At 42.2% G+C, this 20,649-nt stretch overlaps 2 protein-coding genes across 3 annotated transcripts in view; both read right to left on the bottom strand.

Annotated features, from left to right (window-relative positions):
- The window catches only part of smarcd3b (SWI/SNF related BAF chromatin remodeling complex subunit D3b), a 61,249-nt gene extending 59,486 nt beyond the window's left edge, over nucleotides 1–1,763 (bottom strand). The window contains exon 1 of the mRNA XM_004551978.6: nucleotides 1,335–1,763. Within this exon, the coding sequence (XP_004552035.1) occupies nucleotides 1,335–1,346 (12 nt within the window). The 5' untranslated portion in view covers nucleotides 1,347–1,763. The remainder of the gene's footprint in view (nucleotides 1–1,334) is intronic.
- Nucleotides 1,764–4,426: 2,663 nt separating this feature from the next.
- Nucleotides 4,427–20,438, bottom strand: nfx1 (nuclear transcription factor, X-box binding 1). Of its 2 annotated transcripts, XM_012919327.4 has the most exons (23): nucleotides 20,185–20,438; nucleotides 18,505–19,350; nucleotides 17,736–17,897; nucleotides 17,194–17,271; nucleotides 16,902–17,007; nucleotides 16,085–16,156; nucleotides 15,850–15,989; nucleotides 15,660–15,759; nucleotides 15,352–15,569; nucleotides 14,776–14,873; nucleotides 14,640–14,670; nucleotides 14,479–14,561; nucleotides 12,923–13,031; nucleotides 12,669–12,788; nucleotides 12,348–12,427; nucleotides 12,029–12,259; nucleotides 11,495–11,568; nucleotides 11,004–11,105; nucleotides 10,577–10,714; nucleotides 10,394–10,460; nucleotides 5,119–5,264; nucleotides 4,903–5,007; nucleotides 4,427–4,732 (listed from the first exon to the last, which is right to left on the bottom strand). In XM_012919327.4, the coding sequence occupies exons 1-23, from the start codon at nucleotides 20,201–20,203 to the stop codon at nucleotides 4,657–4,659; spliced, it is 3,201 nt and encodes a 1,066-aa protein (XP_012774781.1). In that variant the 5' UTR covers nucleotides 20,204–20,438; the 3' UTR covers nucleotides 4,427–4,656. The 2 variants fall into 2 exon arrangements, with proteins under 2 accessions (XP_012774781.1, XP_004552038.1); XM_004551981.4 differs by lacking the exon at nucleotides 4,427–4,732 and having other exon boundaries at nucleotides 4,899–5,007.
- Between the last annotated feature and the right edge of the window lie 211 nt (nucleotides 20,439–20,649).

Genomic DNA, 20,649 nt, shown 5'->3' with positions numbered 1-20,649 from the left:
AGGACAAACTCTTTCTTTATATAGGTTCACCCTGCAATATATATCACCTGGCCATCCACGTCTACCTGCAGTGCCTTGGGGCCCGCCCCACAGTTTGAGAACCACTGAGATAAACAAAGGCACAGCGAGAATGTGCAAACTTCTCAAAGAAAAGCGGTCAGAAGATTCAGGAACAGTTCGATATTTTAGGACATTTCCAGCATCCATATTAAGACAGGCCAACAGGCTTCCTGTTAAATGGGAGTTTTTCCTCCCCACAGTCGCCAAGTGCTTGCTCATAAAGAATCATCTGACAGTTTGGGTTTTTATCTTTACTTTGCAATATAAACCACCTTCAGGTAACTTGAATCACATTTAAGAGACAAACATGGGAGTGGTAACTGTCCTAAGCCAGATAGCATCAATTATTTCACTCTAAGCTGCATAGAGGTGAATGCCTTAACTATGTTGGCAGACTCTCCTCAAAAAATAGAGAATTTATTTTTCCTCCAGATGAAATGTTGCTGACTGCAGCTTTAATATAAAAATTAGATTTTCCTTGGGATCAGCAGAAGCAGATCTGGCTTCAGGAGCTGTACACCCCCAAATCCCCCCCTGCTCCTGAGTGCACCGCAGACTGCCAGCAGATTAACACAGTGAAACTGAAACTTTCTTCTTTCTCCCCCCTGCACCGGACACACTTAGAGAAGCAACAGCACATTATATTGTTGTTTCAAAACTGGGTGACGGGGGGGACGGAGGAGGGAGGGGTAATGGATTAAAGGCATGCGTAAAAAAGAAGAAGAAGGCGAGAGGATGGCAGGGGCTTCGCCGTGCATCCCATCTATTACTCCTCAAGTGTCTGTTTCTCACACCAGTCAAGGTTAACAAGCCGAGCTGCCTGGTGTCTGCGTGTGCTGCAAAAAAAACGAAAAAAAAAAAAACAAGGGAGGGGGTGGGAGGTGGAGGTGGAGGAGGGTGAGGTGCTGCAACTACACACTGTGCCTTGTGATGATGCAGACAGGCTGAGAGAGAGCCTACAGTGCCCCCCTTAAATATTGCCAACCACATCACGCTACATTTGTACACCGAGGCTAAAATCACCACGAGGTGGAAATTGCAGTTTCCCCTGTTTTTTTCTCTTCTCTCTGTTTTTTGAGGCTCACAATAAATTGAAGCGAGACGAGGTAAAAAACTCCGGTGCGCACTAATCCGACTGCGCCTACAGGATGAAGCCTAAACGCATAAAGAGTAGTTTTAATGGTGGATGCGGCTGGCAGAGCAGCGGAGACTCACTGTGGGAATAAAACAAACCGCGCTAACGTATCGCGAGGTAGCATAAGCGTCATCCATACCTTTCTCTCCATCACTGTGCGCTTTTTTTCTCTTCCCTTTTTTCTTTTCTTTTCTCTTTTTTTAAGGGCTACTCAACAACGGCAACTGTAGGATGTGTTTCTGTGGAGCTGTCCGGTCCGGCGCGGCGTGGAGCTGCTTTTCTCCCCTCAACTTCCTCACGGGCTTTCACACAGCAGCAAGCGTCTCCCCCCTCGATCACTCCCCCATTACTGGACAGCTAGGCGACTTATTAGCGCTGGCCTGTGGGACGCCGAGCCGGGGATGGAGCCAGAGCCAGGATTGGTGAAGCCTTGTTCGGAAGGGAGCAGGAGCGCAGGCGCGGTCTCTGCTGGAGAGTCGATATAATGAAAAATTACCAGTGGCAGGGAGTGTCATCAAATTATCCTCATCTCTCGCTCTCTCTCTTTTTTCATTTTTTATTTTAAGGGAGGAAGGGAAGATTTTTATTTAACCCAAAGCGCACAGTGAAATGATTTCAGGTTATCCTGCTCCAAACACATGCTGTACATGTAAATGCAGTGCAGGAACAAAAGGGAGGGAGGCGGGATGAGGGGGGGGGATAAACCCGGTGCACTACAGCAACAAAGGAGCAGCAGCACCACCAGCTCCCTAACCGAGAGATCTGTTCCACTTTCTAATGAGGAGCCGTCGATAAAGAGGCTGTTAAGTTGTGGCTAATTGCTGCTTTAATGGATAATTTACTAATGCTTCACGCGGCAGTTACAAGTTATCACTTCACACATTTTTTTTAGTGCCAGAGTGAAGATTTATGAATGAAATGAGCCAGATTTATAACACGTGGTGGATATACTGTGGCAGCTCATTGTCCGGCTCTTACCTCTGACTTTTGAACTTGATTCTTTATAATATTGGACTTTCTGTGTAATTATTACCAAACGTTTTGTTCTACTAGCTTCATTTGAGCTGTAAAATATTCATGAAAAATGATTTAAACAAAACTAGAAATGCGTGCAAAAATCAGAATTGTGTCTGCAGATTGGGGACTGTCTGTGTAAATATGCACTCGTTTGCATAAAGTGGATAAAGCCAGCATAAATAATATAGTTTTATATTTAGCAGCAGTTCTGCCTGAGTCCTGGTTATTATGGAGCAGGGTAAAGAAAATCATCTGTGACCTGAATCCGCAGCCTCTCCCATAGCTACTGGTGTCAGTGGTTTTAACTATGTGGCCCAGCAGTCTGCTGGTGCCAGGTTTCTGGCACTGGTAATGGTCCTTTTAAGGCTAAGGATGCATGGAACCAGTTCTAGATTGAACACTGGCACTTATGTGGAAAAGGGGTATTTGCTGACATATTAGGAATATCTTTTTATCACTTCATGAATCACGAAATACAGACAACTGCCAGAAAAAGTCTATTCCTGCTGTGTTTCTATTCTGGAACTCAGGATGGGGAAAAGAAAAAAAAGAAACCTTCAGGATTGAAAGGAATCACTTTGGTCAACAACTGTTGTTTTTAAAAGTGCAATATAAATGAATAACCTTGAAACTTGAAAAAATAATTGAATAGTTTGGTGTATGCAGGTGCTGCTGAAGTGGACAAGTGAAAAATGTAAAGAGCAACATCATGAAACCAGACTCCACTTGTTCAAATATCTAAATGTTGAATTTTGTCAGTGAATGAGTACTAATTTGACTCAAGAGTAGTAAAGTTAACACATAAATTACCCGTTATCACCCATTGGCCAATTTCGAACCAGTTAGGTCCAGTTAATGAAACATGGATGTTTCTGGACTGTGGGAGGAAGCTGGACTGCACAGAGCCAGGCGGTGGATTCAAACCCAGGACAGTCTTGCTCTGACCACTTCATTAAAAATCTCTCATCAGTAAATATACCATTGTACATTAATATTACGCACTGGGGTTATTTATTTATTTTGACATGTGCAACTCAAAATTTCAGGTCATTTTCACAAAACTTAATAACGCTAACTCGTGGTTGGTCTGAGACAAATTTAAAACGCTGAGAAGATAACTTGAAACTGACAACAACAAAAAAAGGACAAAAACAACTTTCAGTTAATAATCTGAGATCTTGATTTAAAGATTTTGTTGGATAAGCATAAATTTACAAAAAAACTAGAGTATAAATTATAAACAACAGCAACAAATCTTCTCCCACTTGCTTACTAACATTAAAGGAACATTTATTCATCTCGTGAGCTTCCTTCATTTCTAAATGTGTTAAAAGTCATTGTTTATGCACCAATTTGACAACATGTGTAGAAGTAAACACGTAAATGTGTATTTTCCAAATGTCATTGATGCAAAAAAATCTTGAAAAGCCCTTACAAGAAAAAAAGATATTATTGAATTTAAACAAATATAGTTATGGAGAAAATGTGAGTTGTCATGTTATCCATCATGTTGTGTTTATTTATGCGGCTGCCAGGTCTCCACTGTGGAAGAGATTTGACCTCAGTGGGATTTCCTGCTTAAATAAAGGTGATAAAATAAAATGAGAACATCTGTACAGAAAGCTGGTTAGTATCCTGAAATCCATTAGCATGTACCTATAGAGAGGAGAGGCCTTAATCAATGAGAACCTTTAAGTCGGCAAACACAGAGTGTGCGAGTAGCTGTCCATCCTGTAGTGTCCACTCAGTGCTGGAGTCTGCCTGACTCAGCATCCTAACCTCACAGGCCGCAGCAGTGGGTGAAACAGTCCATTAGCTGGAGAACAGGATCTACGCTCTCATCTCATCTACGACACACATCCTGCTGCATCAGCTCGACCTCCGAGTGCCTTCACGTTTTACCCAGGAAGAGTTTTCACAAAGTGCAGCGCCACATCTGGGTCATAGTTGTGTTTGGAGCAAAGCTTTCTTTATGCAATGCAGCCCACTGACTCTTACCCACCCGCCCTCATGAAGCCTTGCAGAAAGAACAACAACACATCCCTGCCATACAGACTTAACCCTGAGTAAGCGATAGAGCACCTAATGTGGACATCGGAGATATTCTGGAGCCGATGTATTAAATTTCATATCAACATCTGCACCCATTAAATAGGGAAGAATTCGCTTTTTATTAAAACGCATACCAGGGAGGCAAAGAAAACACGCAGGAGCTTTTCAAACAGGGAAAGTCTTCATGGACTTTAATGTCAAAATTCAAGGGCTCAATTCATCCTCCCACATATAACAAGAGTGAGAGTTCCCCAGAGACCATTGCAGCTTTGAAATATTTCCAAACATTTATTTTTTATCAACAAGAAGCCAGAGAAATTATGATTATTGGTCTCAGATGAATGCAAATGAAACGAGTTTTGGACTTTTTGGCAGAAGATTTGTTTTTACTTTCAGTCCTGGACGTCAAAATAATCGATCGCGGGCTCTTCTTTAACCATCTTCGACCAGGTGCTTCCACCGGCAGACCTGGCAGGAGATTAATTGATGAGAAAACACAAAAAGAAGAATCACAAGCAGGCAGCGAAAGACACTAACAAACAGCAGCATGAAAGTAAGACAGTCCGTCTCCGAGTGTTGTTTAAGGACATTTTTGGAGTCGTATAGAAGAGTCTCTCTAACCACAGATTAACACTTACTTGCTGCTGTGCTGTTTGATATGAGCGATGGGAGGAGGAGCCCGTGCAGCTGTCTCTCGCTCTATCAGTGAAGTCAGGGTTGAGTTCGGGCAGGCCGACTTCCCCCTGGGCGAGAAAAACAAAACAAAACAAGATACACAGGCACATCCTCGACTCCACGATTACCGCATTTCTCATCTATGATAACGGCGCTCATATATTTAGTCGCGCTCTCACTTGTGAGCCGTGATGACCACGTTGCGTTTGGGCTCGTTATCGTAGCTCACGCTCTCCACGCCGTAGACCTCGGCCAGCTCGTGGATGATCTTCCGATGCTCTCGGTTCATCGGCGGGAAACAGTGGCTCCTCTTCGACTGCTTTCCCTGCAGAAACGGATGCTTCATAAGGCTACGGTCATGCTCGCTTTTCGCATGTTTAGTTGCATTTCAGCTACAAAGCCGCATTCGTGGTGATGTCGGGCACCTCTAAAAGGTCGCAGCTCAAGTCTGCAGTCACAAGATGACAGGGAAGAATCACAAATACAGATTTTTTTTATTTTACCAGACTTTCTTTGATTGTTGTTTTGGTTTCTTATCTCTTCTTCAGGCCTTAAATAACACTGCTTTGTTTTAAGTGTCACAAGACAGAAACGAGGCAAACAAAGAAAAGTCTAATCTGGCGCTTAATTTAGTTTTGGGGTTTATTTTTAGTGGTATGTCTGTGTATGTTAGTCCTTATATCGACCCCCTCACCGTCATTATTACCAATAGCAGTAAAGAGCAGGTCTGCGACCACTTATAACTCACTTCTGTGTGACGTTTTTGTTGTGTTCCTGTACATATTTGTTCACTGAAGTCTGATCTGACCTGGGCTGGGAGCAGTTTTGCTTCAGTCTAGCCCGTTCACATCTTATAGTTTCTGATGTCCATTAACAGGCGCTATCCCTGTTAATTAAAGAAATATATCTCCTGCTAAGAACCTTGGTAGCATTTGAATTTTTAAAATCTCACATTTCGAAGCTTCTTTCATTCACTGCAAAAATCAAACATTTATTGTGAGACTAGAAAAAGTTGCATTTCCTGGGAAAATGCCGTGTAGTGGAAATCATGAGTTGAAAACAGGTGAAAAAGTTGAACTGTCTGCTGAAGACGGCCGAGAAAATAGAGAGAGCGAGTGTGAGTAGTTAAGCGGCAAAGAGTAAAGAAACAGGAAAACAGCAGGTTTCACAAAGGATATAGTCTTCTTTAAAGCATGATGGTGTTTGCTGGTGCTGATGGCTGAAGCTAAAACTCTTAGCCACCGCCTTCAGCACCTGGTCGTAATGCCACAGATAGCGGCTGTCTGTCAGAGCCTTTGGGCAGCTGCAGAGAAGACGGAAACTTGTCCAGAGCCAAGTTGGACAGGAAGTGTGCCCAGGTGACCCTGCGCTGGAGGGTCCCCTCCCATCTTGTCCATGCTCCTTGCTATCAGAGCTCCACCACTGCTCACGTTCTCCACCTCTACACCTGCTTGGACTTTATTTCATGGCTCTGTTGCATTGGACCTTTCTGACCAGACCTGGCTCTTTGGGAACAAGCCCAGACCTTGTGTACCCATCACCACGGTGACCACCAGTGCCTTTTGTCTCAAGTGCGTTTCCACCACCTCCACCGCTTTTCTCCACCCTCCATTTCCTGCCTCTTCTAACCTCAGTGCCAGCTGATGACCTGCTGAGACCTTACCACAGCAGTCAGCCTCTCTAATCATGTGATTTTATTAATTGCATATAAAGCCCTACACAACTAGCTACATAATGGACCCGCTGTGACCTTATAATAGCAGTCTATAATAGCCTGGTCTGATCATGTGATCAGGGTCTTTTAAATGCTCCACACTCTTCTTTGAAATCCAGGGGTGATGGTGCTTTTGGAGCAGGCTCTCTCAGGCTCATCCGGTCGGCTCAATCTGTTTTTTAACGACTGTGGAAAATTCCCCCCCAATATTTTCATCTATAGTGCATAACCAAACGCTGCTATGAAAGTATGCATTTATGAACAGAGAGATGCCTGCATGTTTCAGTGTACTACATGTACAAAACTGAGAATTAATAAGCAGGGAGTCTGTGTTTCAGGAGCAAAATGCAAGTGCTTCAGGTATAAGAGTCCAGACACAGTGAAGGCAGCTGACTCACAGTCCCACAGACACACTAGTCTCAACAAACATGATGTTCACATGCACCACAGTCTCCTCGGGCTGGTTGTGTTTAGTTAAGGACATTTCCTGCACAGGCTGTACACAAGAAGGGGATTAACAGGCTCCATTTCATAACGATTGTGGGGAGCTCAGCGTACTTTGCTGTGGTCTACTGATATCACGAGCAGACTGAATTAACTGATCGGGAAGGCTGGCTCTGCGATTGGCTGCAAGCTGTTGAATCAGAGGTGGCGAGGATGTCGCTGAACAAACCGTCATCTATCATCGATAACCCCGACTACTCTCTGCACCGCTTACCGGACAGGCAGTGGAGCAGCTTCGCTAACAGGGTAGCACATCATTAACACATCTGTCCAGCTGCGAAACATCCTGCGCTTGGATTTTTCATGTTTTCTTGGCTTTTAAATGGCCCCAATTCAGTCACTCTAGCAGGTAAAGCTGCAACCACAAGGGGAGCATTTAATGAGATTGTATGTTACCAAATGTAAAAGAACATTTGGTCGGTCCTCTTTTAAAATTAAAGGTCCACAAATTTGAAACACTTTGCCACCGGGAATAAAAACACATCTGATCATTGGAATGGGTCTTATTACTATCATCATCCTTCAATGTTTCCATTTTACTGTACATGCCGTTTTCTGTTTTATTTCTGTTTTTTATATTTGTGTTGATATAATGCATCTTAAAAACAATGCTAACTTTTAATGTCTGTTTTTGTATAAATAAATAAAATCACAAAATAAAAATACTTGTTTTGCTTTTTTTAAAATCACTTTTTCAAGTATTATCTCATTGTTATTTTATTTTTTTTAGCAAACACTACTTTTTATTTTATTTGCTGATTTAAGGACAACAAACTTTTTATTTTGTTTTAATATAACTTTACTATAATAACTTTGCTCCAAACTACAAACGTGAGTACAAATCACGTTTTGTGAGCTGACCTCTGGTATGAAGTGATACAAATCTATCACTTTCATAAATACTTTCAGCCTTGTCCTCACTGTTTGGGATCCTCCTGGTTCAACGTGACTGTTTCACGCCCAAAAGTCACATCCATAAAGAAATGTGTTTGTTTTCTTTTAAATTTGGTGGGGGGCTTAGATCCAAAACCTTTGGGATGAACTGGCCTGTGATCCAGTTCATGTCTGTCAACATCTGTGCTGCCCTATCTGATGTTTCTGTGGCTGAATGGGAGCAAATCCCTGCAGGCAGGTCCCAAAAAAATCATGTGAAAGGTTTAGGGAGAAGAGTGGAGGCTGTTACAGCAGCAGCTTAATGTCTATACATACGAGTTGAAGCGTCCATGTACTTTTGAGCTTGTAGTGCACGCGTGGCCTATTTTATATAGACGGGTCAGTAGGCACATTTGACCTGACTTTTCAGAGTAAAAGAGAACAACAGCTGGTACAAAACTGAATCCCTTTCTTTGCCAGAGGGCTGTTGGAGGGGATTTTAGCAAAATTTAAGCAGAGGAGTAGATTTAATAACTCGTTTTTTTAGGGAAGAAAGAGCCCAAAAAATGAAATCAGTGAAGTCAGCACAACATGCCTTGAGAAAATAAGATAAAACATTTCACTAAGCTGACTCCCGGGCAGAAAAAGGTTTCATTCATGACCCGTCGTTCCAAAAAGAGGCTCAGCTAAGTAATAAACAAGTCCTTTGGAAAAGAAATCAAAGCAGTAATGTCGGTCTCTCAGAGAGCCTCGGTGAATCACAGAGGACTGGAAGAAATAAATAAATACGTGGAGACGTTTCCATCTGCCCGAGAAGTCTCCTACTCGCTTATTTGAGCTTGGAAACTGTGACAAAAGAGCTGAAAATACAACAACTGGGGCACAAAATAATGAAGCTAAATAAGCTGTTAGTGACACAGCCGTAAAGGGCCACTGTCTCCACCTCGGGCTGACACCAAGTTTAATGACTCCATGCGGATCAGAAATGATAGTAATAAAAGTAATAATCAATCATTTGTAATAAATAAAAGAAAAGTTTTTTGTTTTGCTCCTTAACAAACCAGAGCCATTCATCCATCACTCGTGATAAAGCCGTTTAAACACCGGCTGCAGCTCTGGATGGAGCGCGCTCAGTGCTCAGCTTATTTAGCAAGTCACAAATACACAAACACTGTGATAGTACACATTACCTACTACTGCCTCCTAGGTTTTACACTTTTACTGATATTTACACACTGCTGCCATCTTGGATTGTGAAGTCGGGGTTGGTGGGGGTTCTCCAACTTCCTGAGTTGGAAATCCGACTTGAGGAGCCATTCCATAAAAATCCAGACTTTCCGCTTCAAATGGCAAGCAACAATACTGAGCTCGTGTGCTCAACAGAGCCACTTTAAACATAACATATTTTTGTATTTTAATAGTTTTACTTTTTAAACCTTCATTTTCTTTTAATTTTTTTAATACTAAGCCCCCTACTGTATTTTACGAAACTTTTTATATAGCATGTCACTGAATTTTATTGAGATTCTTCCTAATTTTGACCTTTTCTTGCATTTTATTTACATGTTTATTTTAAATCATCATATATTATTTTTAGACTTATTGTACTTAATCCATTTATTGATTTCTTTTATTATTATTATGTTTTTATGTTTAACCTTCATTAAAGGTTTACTTATTAAGTGCTCCATATGCATTATACAGTGTTTTACTCTATTTTATACATTTTACCTTATCAAATTAAAACTTCTATTTTTAAATTTCATATTATCTTTTCCCTTTTCTTAAATTTATCTCCTCTCTTCTCTGTAGTTTGTACATTGAGGTATTTTGTTACATCATGCCATTTTATTTTATTCGTCTACTCCACTTTATTTAAGCTAGAGTCTGTGTTTAATGTTTTGGCTGCTCTAACAGCTTTTTACCAAAGTTTGGGATAAATAAGGTATTTCTCACATTAAGCTTAAAGCCCAGCTGTTTTACTAATTATATCCCTTAGCAGTAAACAACAAAAATATAAAGAAATCGTGGCTAAACGGAGCAAATGACATTAACTAACTAGAAAGAACATGATATACATGTTATATTAATGATCATTAAAGTTTCAAAAATTTAAAAACTTAGGGTTAAAGTTCAGTTTAAAACAAAATATTTTATGGGGTAATTATGTACAAATGCTGCACTGACTTGAATGCAAATATACTGACTAATGCGAGTGACTCAGTAAAATGCTTCACCACTAAAAACTTGGGACTACAGCAGTCTCCCAGATTCTCCACCAGATGGAGCATTACATCACATTAGAGCTCTTAAATAACACCTCACCCCTAAACAGGAAAAGGAGACTCAAATACAGATCGTACCTTATTAGCAAGCTCTACAAGATTGTTGATCTCCTCTTCCACCTCTGTGACAAACTTCAGGTCTTTTCTGAAACGCAAGCAGAGCAGAGTTGCAGTTTCAGTGCAGCGCTCCCTCTGACTTTGAATATTAACCCAAACATGGCGTCACATAACCGTCACCGTGGAGTAAAACAGATATCAGACCTGGCGTCGTCTTTGAGGCTGTCGCTGTACGCAGAGGTGGAGCGAACGTTGAAGGGGTCAGAAGACGAGTCGATCTGCAACGCCTCCGCCAAGCGCCTGTTCCTCTCCAAAGTGGCGCACTCTTGATCGCACTCGAGCCTGAGAAAGCATCGCATTTCTAGGATGACTGCTTTTCACACCTCAGCTGCAGTTCAAAGTAATCCACTGAATGGATTAAAGAACGAAATCTGGCCCTCTCCAGGAAATTATTTACATAATTACTTTCAAACAAGAGCTGCATCTTGGCCATCACACATAAGGACTCGCCTGTTGTTCAAATAATCTTGAAATAATTAAGCTCGAACATCCTGTTCAGCAAATGTTTCACATCTTGAGTTTGACACCTCTGGTTCGAGCTTTAAATCATTAATTCCCTGCACCACTCTACCTCGTCTGTTTCAGCTCTTTCTTAGAGATCAGCGGGCCGATATCCATGGAGTCACCGAGCTGCATGTCCGAAAGCTTACTGGCCATGGCAATGGCAGCATACCTGCACAACAAAACCAAAAATATCGGATAAATGTTGCTCGTTTCAAATTCTAATTTTATTCCTAGATGCTACATTAGTAGCTTTGCATCATTCACAGTCTAATATAATCTTTACTTATTATTAAACTGGGCCATGGTGGTGCCCTTCAGCTCATCCACTGTCTGAAACGAGCTCTTTAACACTCCTCTGACTTTAAGCCAGCTTTCTTCTGATTGGCTGCTCCTCAAAAAACACTGAACTCCTTGAATCTGAGCTTTTACAGGAGCCTGAAGACTGAGGGGTTTTTTCACAGCTATAACAGAATATATATGTCGCCAAAAAGAGAAATGCCAAACGAGGTCTAGAATAAAACACAAAAAAAAAGCTGAACACATGGGAGCAGAGCTGACCTCTGGTATGAATTGGCTGCTTCTGCACAGGCCACGGTTTCCTTTCTACGACCGCACTCACACTGTACCGCAACCTGCGAACGACACAAAGGATTAGATTTCTCCTCCCTGGAGAAGAAGTGTTTCTGTAAGAGCACAAATACGCAAATTAAAAAAGGTCAGGTCAGTTCACACGAAGAATTCGTGCAGCTGTGAATGGCCTCCCTCTGGAGTCTGAAGCCTGCCACTGATGTGTTATTATTTGTTCCAAGTTAACCATTTATGACAGTTACACAGCACCGCGCCACATGTCCTCAGCCTTCATGCAAAAACAGCGGGTTCACAGCTGGACTATTGAGCAGATGTGACACTGAATTTATTCACTAAACATTTGCATGAGGGAAATAAGTTATTAGAGAGAGGAGGGACTTTTGATGGTGGGAAAATGTGCTGAAAAACCCAAGCCCTGATGTGACAGAGAACATCTGTACAAACTCTGTAACCTGTTTTTGAGCCACTGGAAGTCCAGCTGTTCTCAGTGGCACTGCTCTGTACCTTGGCAGTGCAGGTGGTGCGTGGACAGCTGCTGCCTTTATGACAGGGAGCAGCGCACGGGTGGCCGCAGTCTGGACGAGGCAGCGTGCAGGGCTGCTGGCAGCTGCCTTCTGGCAGGCACTCTCCCCGGTGACAGATGCGTTTGCAGCGGTGCGTCTCGCAGGGCAACGTTTTATTACACATTAGGCCACAAGAAATGTCTTGGAGATGACACGGGATGTTGCTGCGTTGCTGTGAGTCAGAGAAAAGGGTGTCGCTTCAGTTGCAAGAACAAAAACAGGAAACAAGTCGTGCCATCAGTGGGCTCGGGGAACATTACCTCGTGCTTTCCCATGCACCATTTCTGCGTGAGGTAAGTGCAGGGAGGACATTTCTCCTCACTGTGGCAGTTGTGAAACACTAAATCAGAGGCAAATGTCAGGAGCATATTAACAGTTATTCGATACAGCTGCTGTGTGAACCGAGGTTATCTAAACTAAAACTATCTAAAACATACAAATGAGTCTTTGATGGCCATGTTTACTGAGACTGAGTCACTGAAACTAAAGAAAACTGAACTAAAACTGAACATTTTCAAATCTAACTGGGAAGCACACAAACTACAATAACCCTGATGTAAGGAGCTACAGCTAAATCCCACCTGGGTGGTCACACTCGTGTCTTCTCGTGCACACGTTTTTGCACTCGGGTGGCTTCGTTCCACAGGGGATGGGTGGATACAGCACCGTGGACCCGCAGTGACACGTCAGCTCATCAAAACCTAAAAACCCAGTGGGACTCGTGACACACTCGTGGCATCTTAACGCCAAGCAAAATACAGCTAAAGCTTCAAATTAGTGAGACAGAATAAATCTGTGGTACTTCAGAGACTTGGCTCGTGAACTCGATACTCACTGGACTGCCAGCAGGGTTCACAGTTTCCACGGTGACAAGGCTCCTGGCAGCGGTGGAGGCCACAGTTGAGCTTGTAGCCGCAGATCATGGAGCACTTGTGCTCCACGCTCTGAAAACACACGGACAAAAACATTAACATCACCTCACGCGCTTCAAAAAACACTCTTATCAGAAGGCTGCTGCAAGCTGAAATTTAAACGTAGAGTCACCCCCGCATGATGCAAAGTAATTAAGAGCTACAAAGCAAGTCAGCTTTCAAATTTAGTCATATCCCAACCCAGTAACATATCCTCACTATTCTTTCCTTCTTACTAATGTCCACCCATTTCCTTTATTACTGTTTATTCTGGCTGTTTCTCCTCACTGCTCGTCTGTCAGCTGGATGTTGTTGGACAATTACACAGTAAGTCATTCCTGTAGTGCTTGCCGTGACTGTATAAAGGCAGCGAGTGTGTCGAGATGTTTCCTGCCGGCTTTGCATTTGCCAGACCCTCAATCTAATTAAGAATTGTTAACTAAAAAGCTAAATTATGCATAAATCAAATACAGACTGGCTGCTATCAGCTGACGATTGCAGTCAGTGTGAAATTAATATGCATTTAATGACTCCCTAGGGCACGAGTGTCAAACATTAGGACCCGGGAGTCAGAATCTGCCCGCCTAAGATTAAAACATGGCCCGCTTGGCACCATTTGCAGTTTTGAAATTGGCTTCTTTTTCTGATATTAAAAATATCTCAGGGATTAAATTTGTCGTTAAAGTTCTTTACACTGACAAAAAGGAGGTTTCACTGGTGCAGCCCACTTAAGATATAAGTGGGGCCACACCGCTGTTCACATGTGGTAAAAAAAACAAAACAAAAAAACATTACAATTACTAATAATGTTGATTGGCTAATTTATACTTAATTAAGGCAACACAGCAATAACAATATAGAAGATAAGAGAAGACATACTCTTTATCCCAAAGTTGGGTTGGGCTGGTTGTTATAGCAGGTAAAACCATTAAGTTGAACAGACCAAACATTACAAATACGTTGGTTAAGTAAGTACTCACTTTAAAGCAAAATATGCTCCATGCAGGTCTCTTTGGGTCTAGAGCTATTTAAAAATAACTCTTCTGGTGGTATGGTTTGCCCACCGCTGAGACAAACCTTGTTTCTACAGATGGCACAAAGTCAGACTAACATCCGTAACATCCCTGCTGCACCTGTCACATAATCCTGCTGGTTTACAATGATTCTGTGTCACATACACACCTCTGTGTGTAAGGAGAGCTGAATGGGTGCAGCTCTGACTTAGGACGAGATGGGGAATTCACTGACCATCTCACTTAAACCAGCCATGTGTGTCACATGGTTGCATTTCATTGAGATAACAGCTATTATGTTTAACACACACTTTCTTCTGGACAATAACAATGGTTAGTTGGTTCGGGTGAGACAAAAATATTGGGGTCAGAACCAGTCAGGGAAAGAGAAAAATAAATGTATATGTGTGTGTGAGAACAGAGAGCATAAAGTCGAAAACACTGACCCAGATTCAATGAACACTCACCACACAACAAAGCTCCCCACACTTGTGTCGGCCACAGGAGCGCTTCTTGTTGCAGCGCTTCTCGCAAGTGAAGACGAGCTCCTCTGGAGAGACAAAAGTCAGGATTTAAACACAGGACGGCAGCTCAGGGTGGGCTATACTCATATTTATTAAAACCTCACCTTCTTTTTGGATTTTCTCACATGGGACCTCCTGGAAAGTAAAGGAGAAATCTTTCAAATCTTCAGTGTCTTCAAAATAAAAAAAAAAAAAAATATGGAACTGAGAAAAAACACAGCTGCTGATATTTCTGCAAACCTTAGTCTTGGAGCCACATCTGCACCTGATAGTTGAGGTCAGAGAGCAGGGCCCACAGCTGCCCTCGTGGCACAGCTTCTCGCACAGATGGATGATGTCTGAAATAACACAAGTTCATTATCTCACGTCAGGCTGGAAGAACAAAAACAGGCCTAACATGATGTACATCCTGTTTGCACAACCACAACAGGCCACAGAGAAGAAAGCAGTTGCTTTCTTTTAGAAACAAAAGTCAGTTGAAGATTGAGAATAAAAAGAAAAAACAGGATGTTTTACAGGGGAAAGATCAAGGAATTCATTCAGCTTTAGTGACATGATGTTTGCCGTTTTCTCATTGAACTTCCTCTGGCTTTCTTCTGGATTTTAAAAGCTTCATCGCCATTTTATCAATATTACTTTAAAACAGATGACAGAAAAGAACCTGTTTTCTCCTGCCACAGCACATATTGTTGAAAAGCGTCACCTGTCACACATTTTCAGATCCTGTTTTTGCAATCTTAATGAGGCTCGAATCATTTCCTAATTCTAACTGATGCTATGAGTATTTCGACATGACAGAACAGCACTTCTTCTCACCACTCGAGCCGCAGGCCAGGGGTTTGTTGCAGGTCTTCCCGCAGGAGGGGATGGGATCGGAGCAGCTCCGTCGCTCAGAGTAACCCAGCTCCAGGAGTTTTGTCAGCGGCGTCTGACCGCAGGGACACGTATTCACCAGGCTTGGTGAGCGCGGGCACGACTTGCACGGGCCACGATGGCATGCCTGCTGACACCGGTGGGCTTCACAGTTTAGCATCCTGAAAAGAGCAGTTAAATACACGCGGCTGTGATAGGAGCAAAATAAAAGCTTTAGATGGGCAGAATTAGTGCTGAAGAGTTGGACTTACTTCCCACATATTTTTCCACAGGAGAAATGTCCCGAACCATCAAATCCTGCTTTATCTGTGCCACACGAGACTTCCCGTGCGGTCACGCCACAAAAGCAAACTGCCCATAAAAACAGCAAAAGAGTTCATTACATTTAAAATGTTCCATAAGCTAAATTCAGCTATTCATCTGCACCAAAGTGAGACTCACCCTGCTGAACTTGCAGCTGGCATGGCTGACAGGTCCCGCTGTGGCACACCTGCACACAGGTGTGTTCAGCACAGTTGAGTACAGCACCACACACTTTGTCACATTGGAGCACAGTGGCCTGACCGCAGCGCACTGGTTGACTTGAGAGACATAATTTAATTAGAATTAAGAAATATTTAAAGTAAAATCCAAAAGGATAAAAAGACAGATTCACATGTGATCAGAGGTCGAGTACCTCGTCTTCCCGCAGATGCAGGATTTCGTTGCAAAGGCAGGACACTGAGGACAAGGTCCAGGGTGGCATAAGCTGAGAAGACAAAGAACATATTAACGTACGGGTTTGAAGTATAAATGTGAACAGCAGGTGTGCGAGTTACTCTAACCAAACCTGGTAAGACAGGATTCTTACCAGCCTTGTAATACATTAATAAGTCCAAGTAATGAATCATATTTAAAATATGGCTCAGTCCCCATTAAAATATATATATATATATATATATATATATATATATATATATATATATATATATATATATAAATAATAAATGTCCACAAGCATTAACAACATGGCTGCAAAGTGAGAGTTACTAGTTTATGAAGCCACTGAAGTCATCTATAAAATCTGTCTGCAATTGAATTCCATTTTATTTTACATCTGCTACCAAGGACCCCAACCCCAAATGCAGATAAAATACATTTATTGGCAATGAAATAACAAGCTCAGTCAGAAACTACAGTCTGTCAAAGGCTTCACGAGTCTGTGGGGCGAGTAAGAGTATTTTTAGAGATATGACCACAAAGGGAGTGTTTGGGGTGAACTTTAAATAAAATATCTCCCATACATGCAATCTGTCTCTTAAAATATAACAGCTTATGCTCCCACAGTGTACCATCAAGTAGACCTAAAAATTGCATCAAATAAAAACAGTTTCACAGCAAACCTCACAAAGAAATACATTCTTAAAAGTTATCGATGAACTTCTGAAGCCCTACCGTCTTTTAATAACGTAATTTGAAGCTAGAAGCAGCTTTCTTGTGTTTTTAAGGCTCACATATTGCAGGGGTGGTTGCAGTCCACTCCACTTCTCTTCTTCCCACACATGTCACCGCAGCTGTGGGGAATCTCAGTACGCTGCCACTCAGGGTTTGTCACTTTACCTGCCAATGAAACAAACGGAACAACTCTTCCCATCACTCTCTGTGGCAAACTTAACGTAACGAAGCTTTGGGAAGGAGTCAGTGGGATATGATAACAATTTCATTAAATCGTCAAACCCGAGAGCAAGTTCATCACCATTTCTCAGCAGTGGTGTATATCTATGCTTGAATTAAACAAATACTCACCACAGAAGCAAGTGTAGGAGGTCGGGTGTTTCATTGAAACATTCTGGCAGGCTGGACAGCGCCAACCTTCAGCTGAATCTGATACAAAAAAGCTGAACTTTAACATACATGCATCCATTTTTCCTTTCTGCATAACGCTGAATGAAAGGGTCACCCTCTGGGAAGGATGTGCTTTCCCAGTACACACATTTTCAGATCCTGTTTTCATCTGTGGCACTAAAGTAAAAATCACTTAGCCTTAAATGTAGCTTAAAACATTTTTTCTATATTTTTTTCCTATGATGAAGGACAGAAGGTGACGTGTTGTATTGTATAGCGCAGATTCATAATGGGAACAATAACAGAAATCCACTTGGCCTCTCCGTTTTCAATGTAACACAATGCACTGCAGAAGCAGCAGGAATTTCACTGCACGAGTTACCGTCACAGTGACCATCCCTGAACACCGAGTACCAGCCACTGTTAGGAGCTCGCTATGCTGAGTACACAGACTACACTAAAATGCTCCCACACAGAGTAAACACTGTGTTCACACGCCGCACCGTCTGCCTGTGAGGCTGGCGATCGAGCCCATTTCTTGATGCAGTTGAGGTGGAAGACGTGGAAGCAGCTCTGACAGCTCCACACCGGCGCCATGACCCGGATCACGTCACAGCACACCATGCACTCGTATTTCTCCTCCGACAGCTGTTCAATCAGACACCCTGCGGAGGAAGAGATCAGAGGTTCAGAAGATGGCAACAAATACTTCGTTTCCACCCACAGAGCTTTATCCAAAACTTTCTGCTCGTATGTCCTTTAGTTCACTGACAGACTCATCAATAATTCAGGTTGCTTCCAACCAAACATCCTAAGATTTTTACACTAAGTAAGCACTATAAAACATGGACTTGGGCTTTTTTTGAGCTTGATTTGCATTTTTAATTATTTTCTGGCCTTTTTACAAACAAAATAATCAATAAAACATAACATTAAACATTGGTTTCAGGCCCAATATTAAAACTAACTGAACTAGAGTTACTAAAAAGGGACAAAAAAAATCCTCCAAAAACAACCAAAAAGGAATGTTTTCTGCAAATATAGTGAATATGAAATACTTAACAGCAAAATACGGGGAAATTTGAACTAACTTATGTTAGTTTGTTAGGAAACCAGGTTTCCTAAAAAAAAAAAAAAATCAATAAATTCTGATTAAACATTTTGTGTCTGACAAAACTGTAACAATATAAAAATGTAAAACGTTGATAGAAATGTAAAATAAGTTGGGGAATTTGATCGCCAGACAACATTTTACAGAAGTAAGAGTCAAACCTGTCTGCGTCTCTTTGCTCTTTGGCATCTTGTTCCAGCTCCTCTGACCAGGTTTGTAGTTTTGATAGTTTGCTCTTCTCCCCCCTCTGGCCTGAAGGGGAGCATTCCCTCCTGAGCCTCTTCCACCTTTGCCTGCAGAATCCTGAGATGCTCGCCCCTGATCAGAGTCATCTTGGCCACTGGCTCCCTTCTCTGAGCCTGGCTCCTCTTGTGATGGTTGTTTGGGTGGTTTGATTGGTCCTTGCCGTCGCTTTGGGTCAGTGTGTTTCCTCTGATTATTGTCATGTTGGGACTCTGAGTCTTCTCTCTTCCTTTGATCCTCCACTGTGGTGTTGTTCTCCTTCCAACTGCCATTATGTTCTCCCTTTCGCTGCTCCTGACTAAACTTCCTTGGTTTTTTAGCCTGGGCATCCTGGTCCTCATTAGTTTGTTCCGTATCCCTGTTTGCACTTCCTCGCCGCCAGTTGGGTCCATCAGCACCACCCATGGGATGTGCAAAAGCATGGACACCACTCATGTATCTGTTGCTGCCACCGTATGGATCACCTCCAGGTCTTTGCCGCCATGGCACAGAACCTCCTCTGTTCCCTTCTCTCCATCCTCTTCCTCTGCCTCGCCTTCTGCCTTCATCTCCTCCTTGGTAAGGAGGACGATGATGATCTTCATAATTTGATCTATGGCTAAAAGGGGGATTAGTGCCCTGATTAAAGGGTCCATACTGATGACAGGTCTCATTACTGTTGTTACTGAGGTGTCTGTCATTGCTGTGTCTGGGTCGGCCTCTTCTGGGTTTGTGCTGATGTGACGTTTGATGTTGCGTCAGATCTGGATTGAGGTCAGGTGGGTCTGCAACAAGAAAACAGAACCAAGTTATGAGCAACATCAAATATATTTAGAGCAAAAACACTTAAAACTTTAAACTAGGCAGGACAACATCATTTATTGTCATTTTGCAAGAATTTCGGGGATCGTTGTGATCTATTTACTTATGAGATGACATTTTAAATTGCATAGGACAAATAAAGAGTGCAATAACATTTTGCCATGAGCAAATAATGTTATAGACAGATTTTTTTTTCCTGCATGTGGAAAAATGTTTGCACCCGCCGGTGTAAAATTATCATGACCATTTTTTGTGGTTTGCAATACCGTTTTGTTTACGAAACCCTAAAATACATTTCGGTATGTCAAATGGCCAAAATCAAGAGTTCTGTTGAGTAGAGTAAACCCAGACTCTATGCCTTAACTATATGGGGACGATCTGTTCTTGTGTTTAATTTAAAACCTTAAGGTCAGTATATGTACAAGTAATGAAACTATGGAGTTTGAAATTAGCATGACAGCTCTCGATTTTATGGATAGCAACGCGTACCATCATCTGGCGTGCTATTGCCTTTCAAAGTTCCCCGGCTGTCACGTGTCGTTACCTCATTCACGAACTGCACGATCACTCGGAGATGCTAAGCTAACATTAGCAACCCAGAGCAAGTGAACAGAAAACTGCGTCAGCTAAAAGTTTATGTTTAGGCTGCTTAAGGTTGTCCAGCTAACACAACTAGCAAGAGAGTGTGTAACTGTTAGCGAAGCTGCTAAAGTCAGTACTTCAGAGTGATTTAAGAGTCGGTTTAGGCTGCTTCAGGTTCCTGTGAGTCACTGTTATTAAAACTGCACATTAGTTACCTGAGAAGCCCTCGGCCATTCAGTCTGAGCACAGCTTGTTGCTTGTTCCGCAGCACGTAAAGGGCAGCTTTAAGAGAAATGACACGCGTGTCCACGCCCTCCGGGACCGTATCCACCCTGTTTCCTGTCTTCTGGTTCTTAAAAATGATCCGAAACCCCTTAAAAGCGACAGTAATCTTCCCTTGCCTGCCTCGCACCTTATTATTATGAGCTAGCTAGTTAGCTAACGTTTTCCGCAGATGTCACAAACAGAACTTCCGGTCAGCGGTTAAAAAAATAAAACCAAAATAAAACGTTTTCAGTAAACTTTCAGTTTAAGTTGATATTACTACTGCATGGCGCACACACCAAGAAATAAACGGAGGGATTACAACAAAGTAAAAAATAAGACAGTCGTGATAAAAATACATAAGGAATGAAGTATTTCATTTCTAAGACTTTACACATTATGACATAATATAAAAA

Source organism: Maylandia zebra, linkage group LG9, assembly GCF_041146795.1.
Source record: "Maylandia zebra isolate NMK-2024a linkage group LG9, Mzebra_GT3a, whole genome shotgun sequence".
In the NCBI taxonomy this organism is placed as follows: Eukaryota; Metazoa; Chordata; class Actinopteri; order Cichliformes; family Cichlidae; genus Maylandia; species Maylandia zebra.
This window is presented reverse-complemented; position numbering and strand designations above follow the sequence as displayed.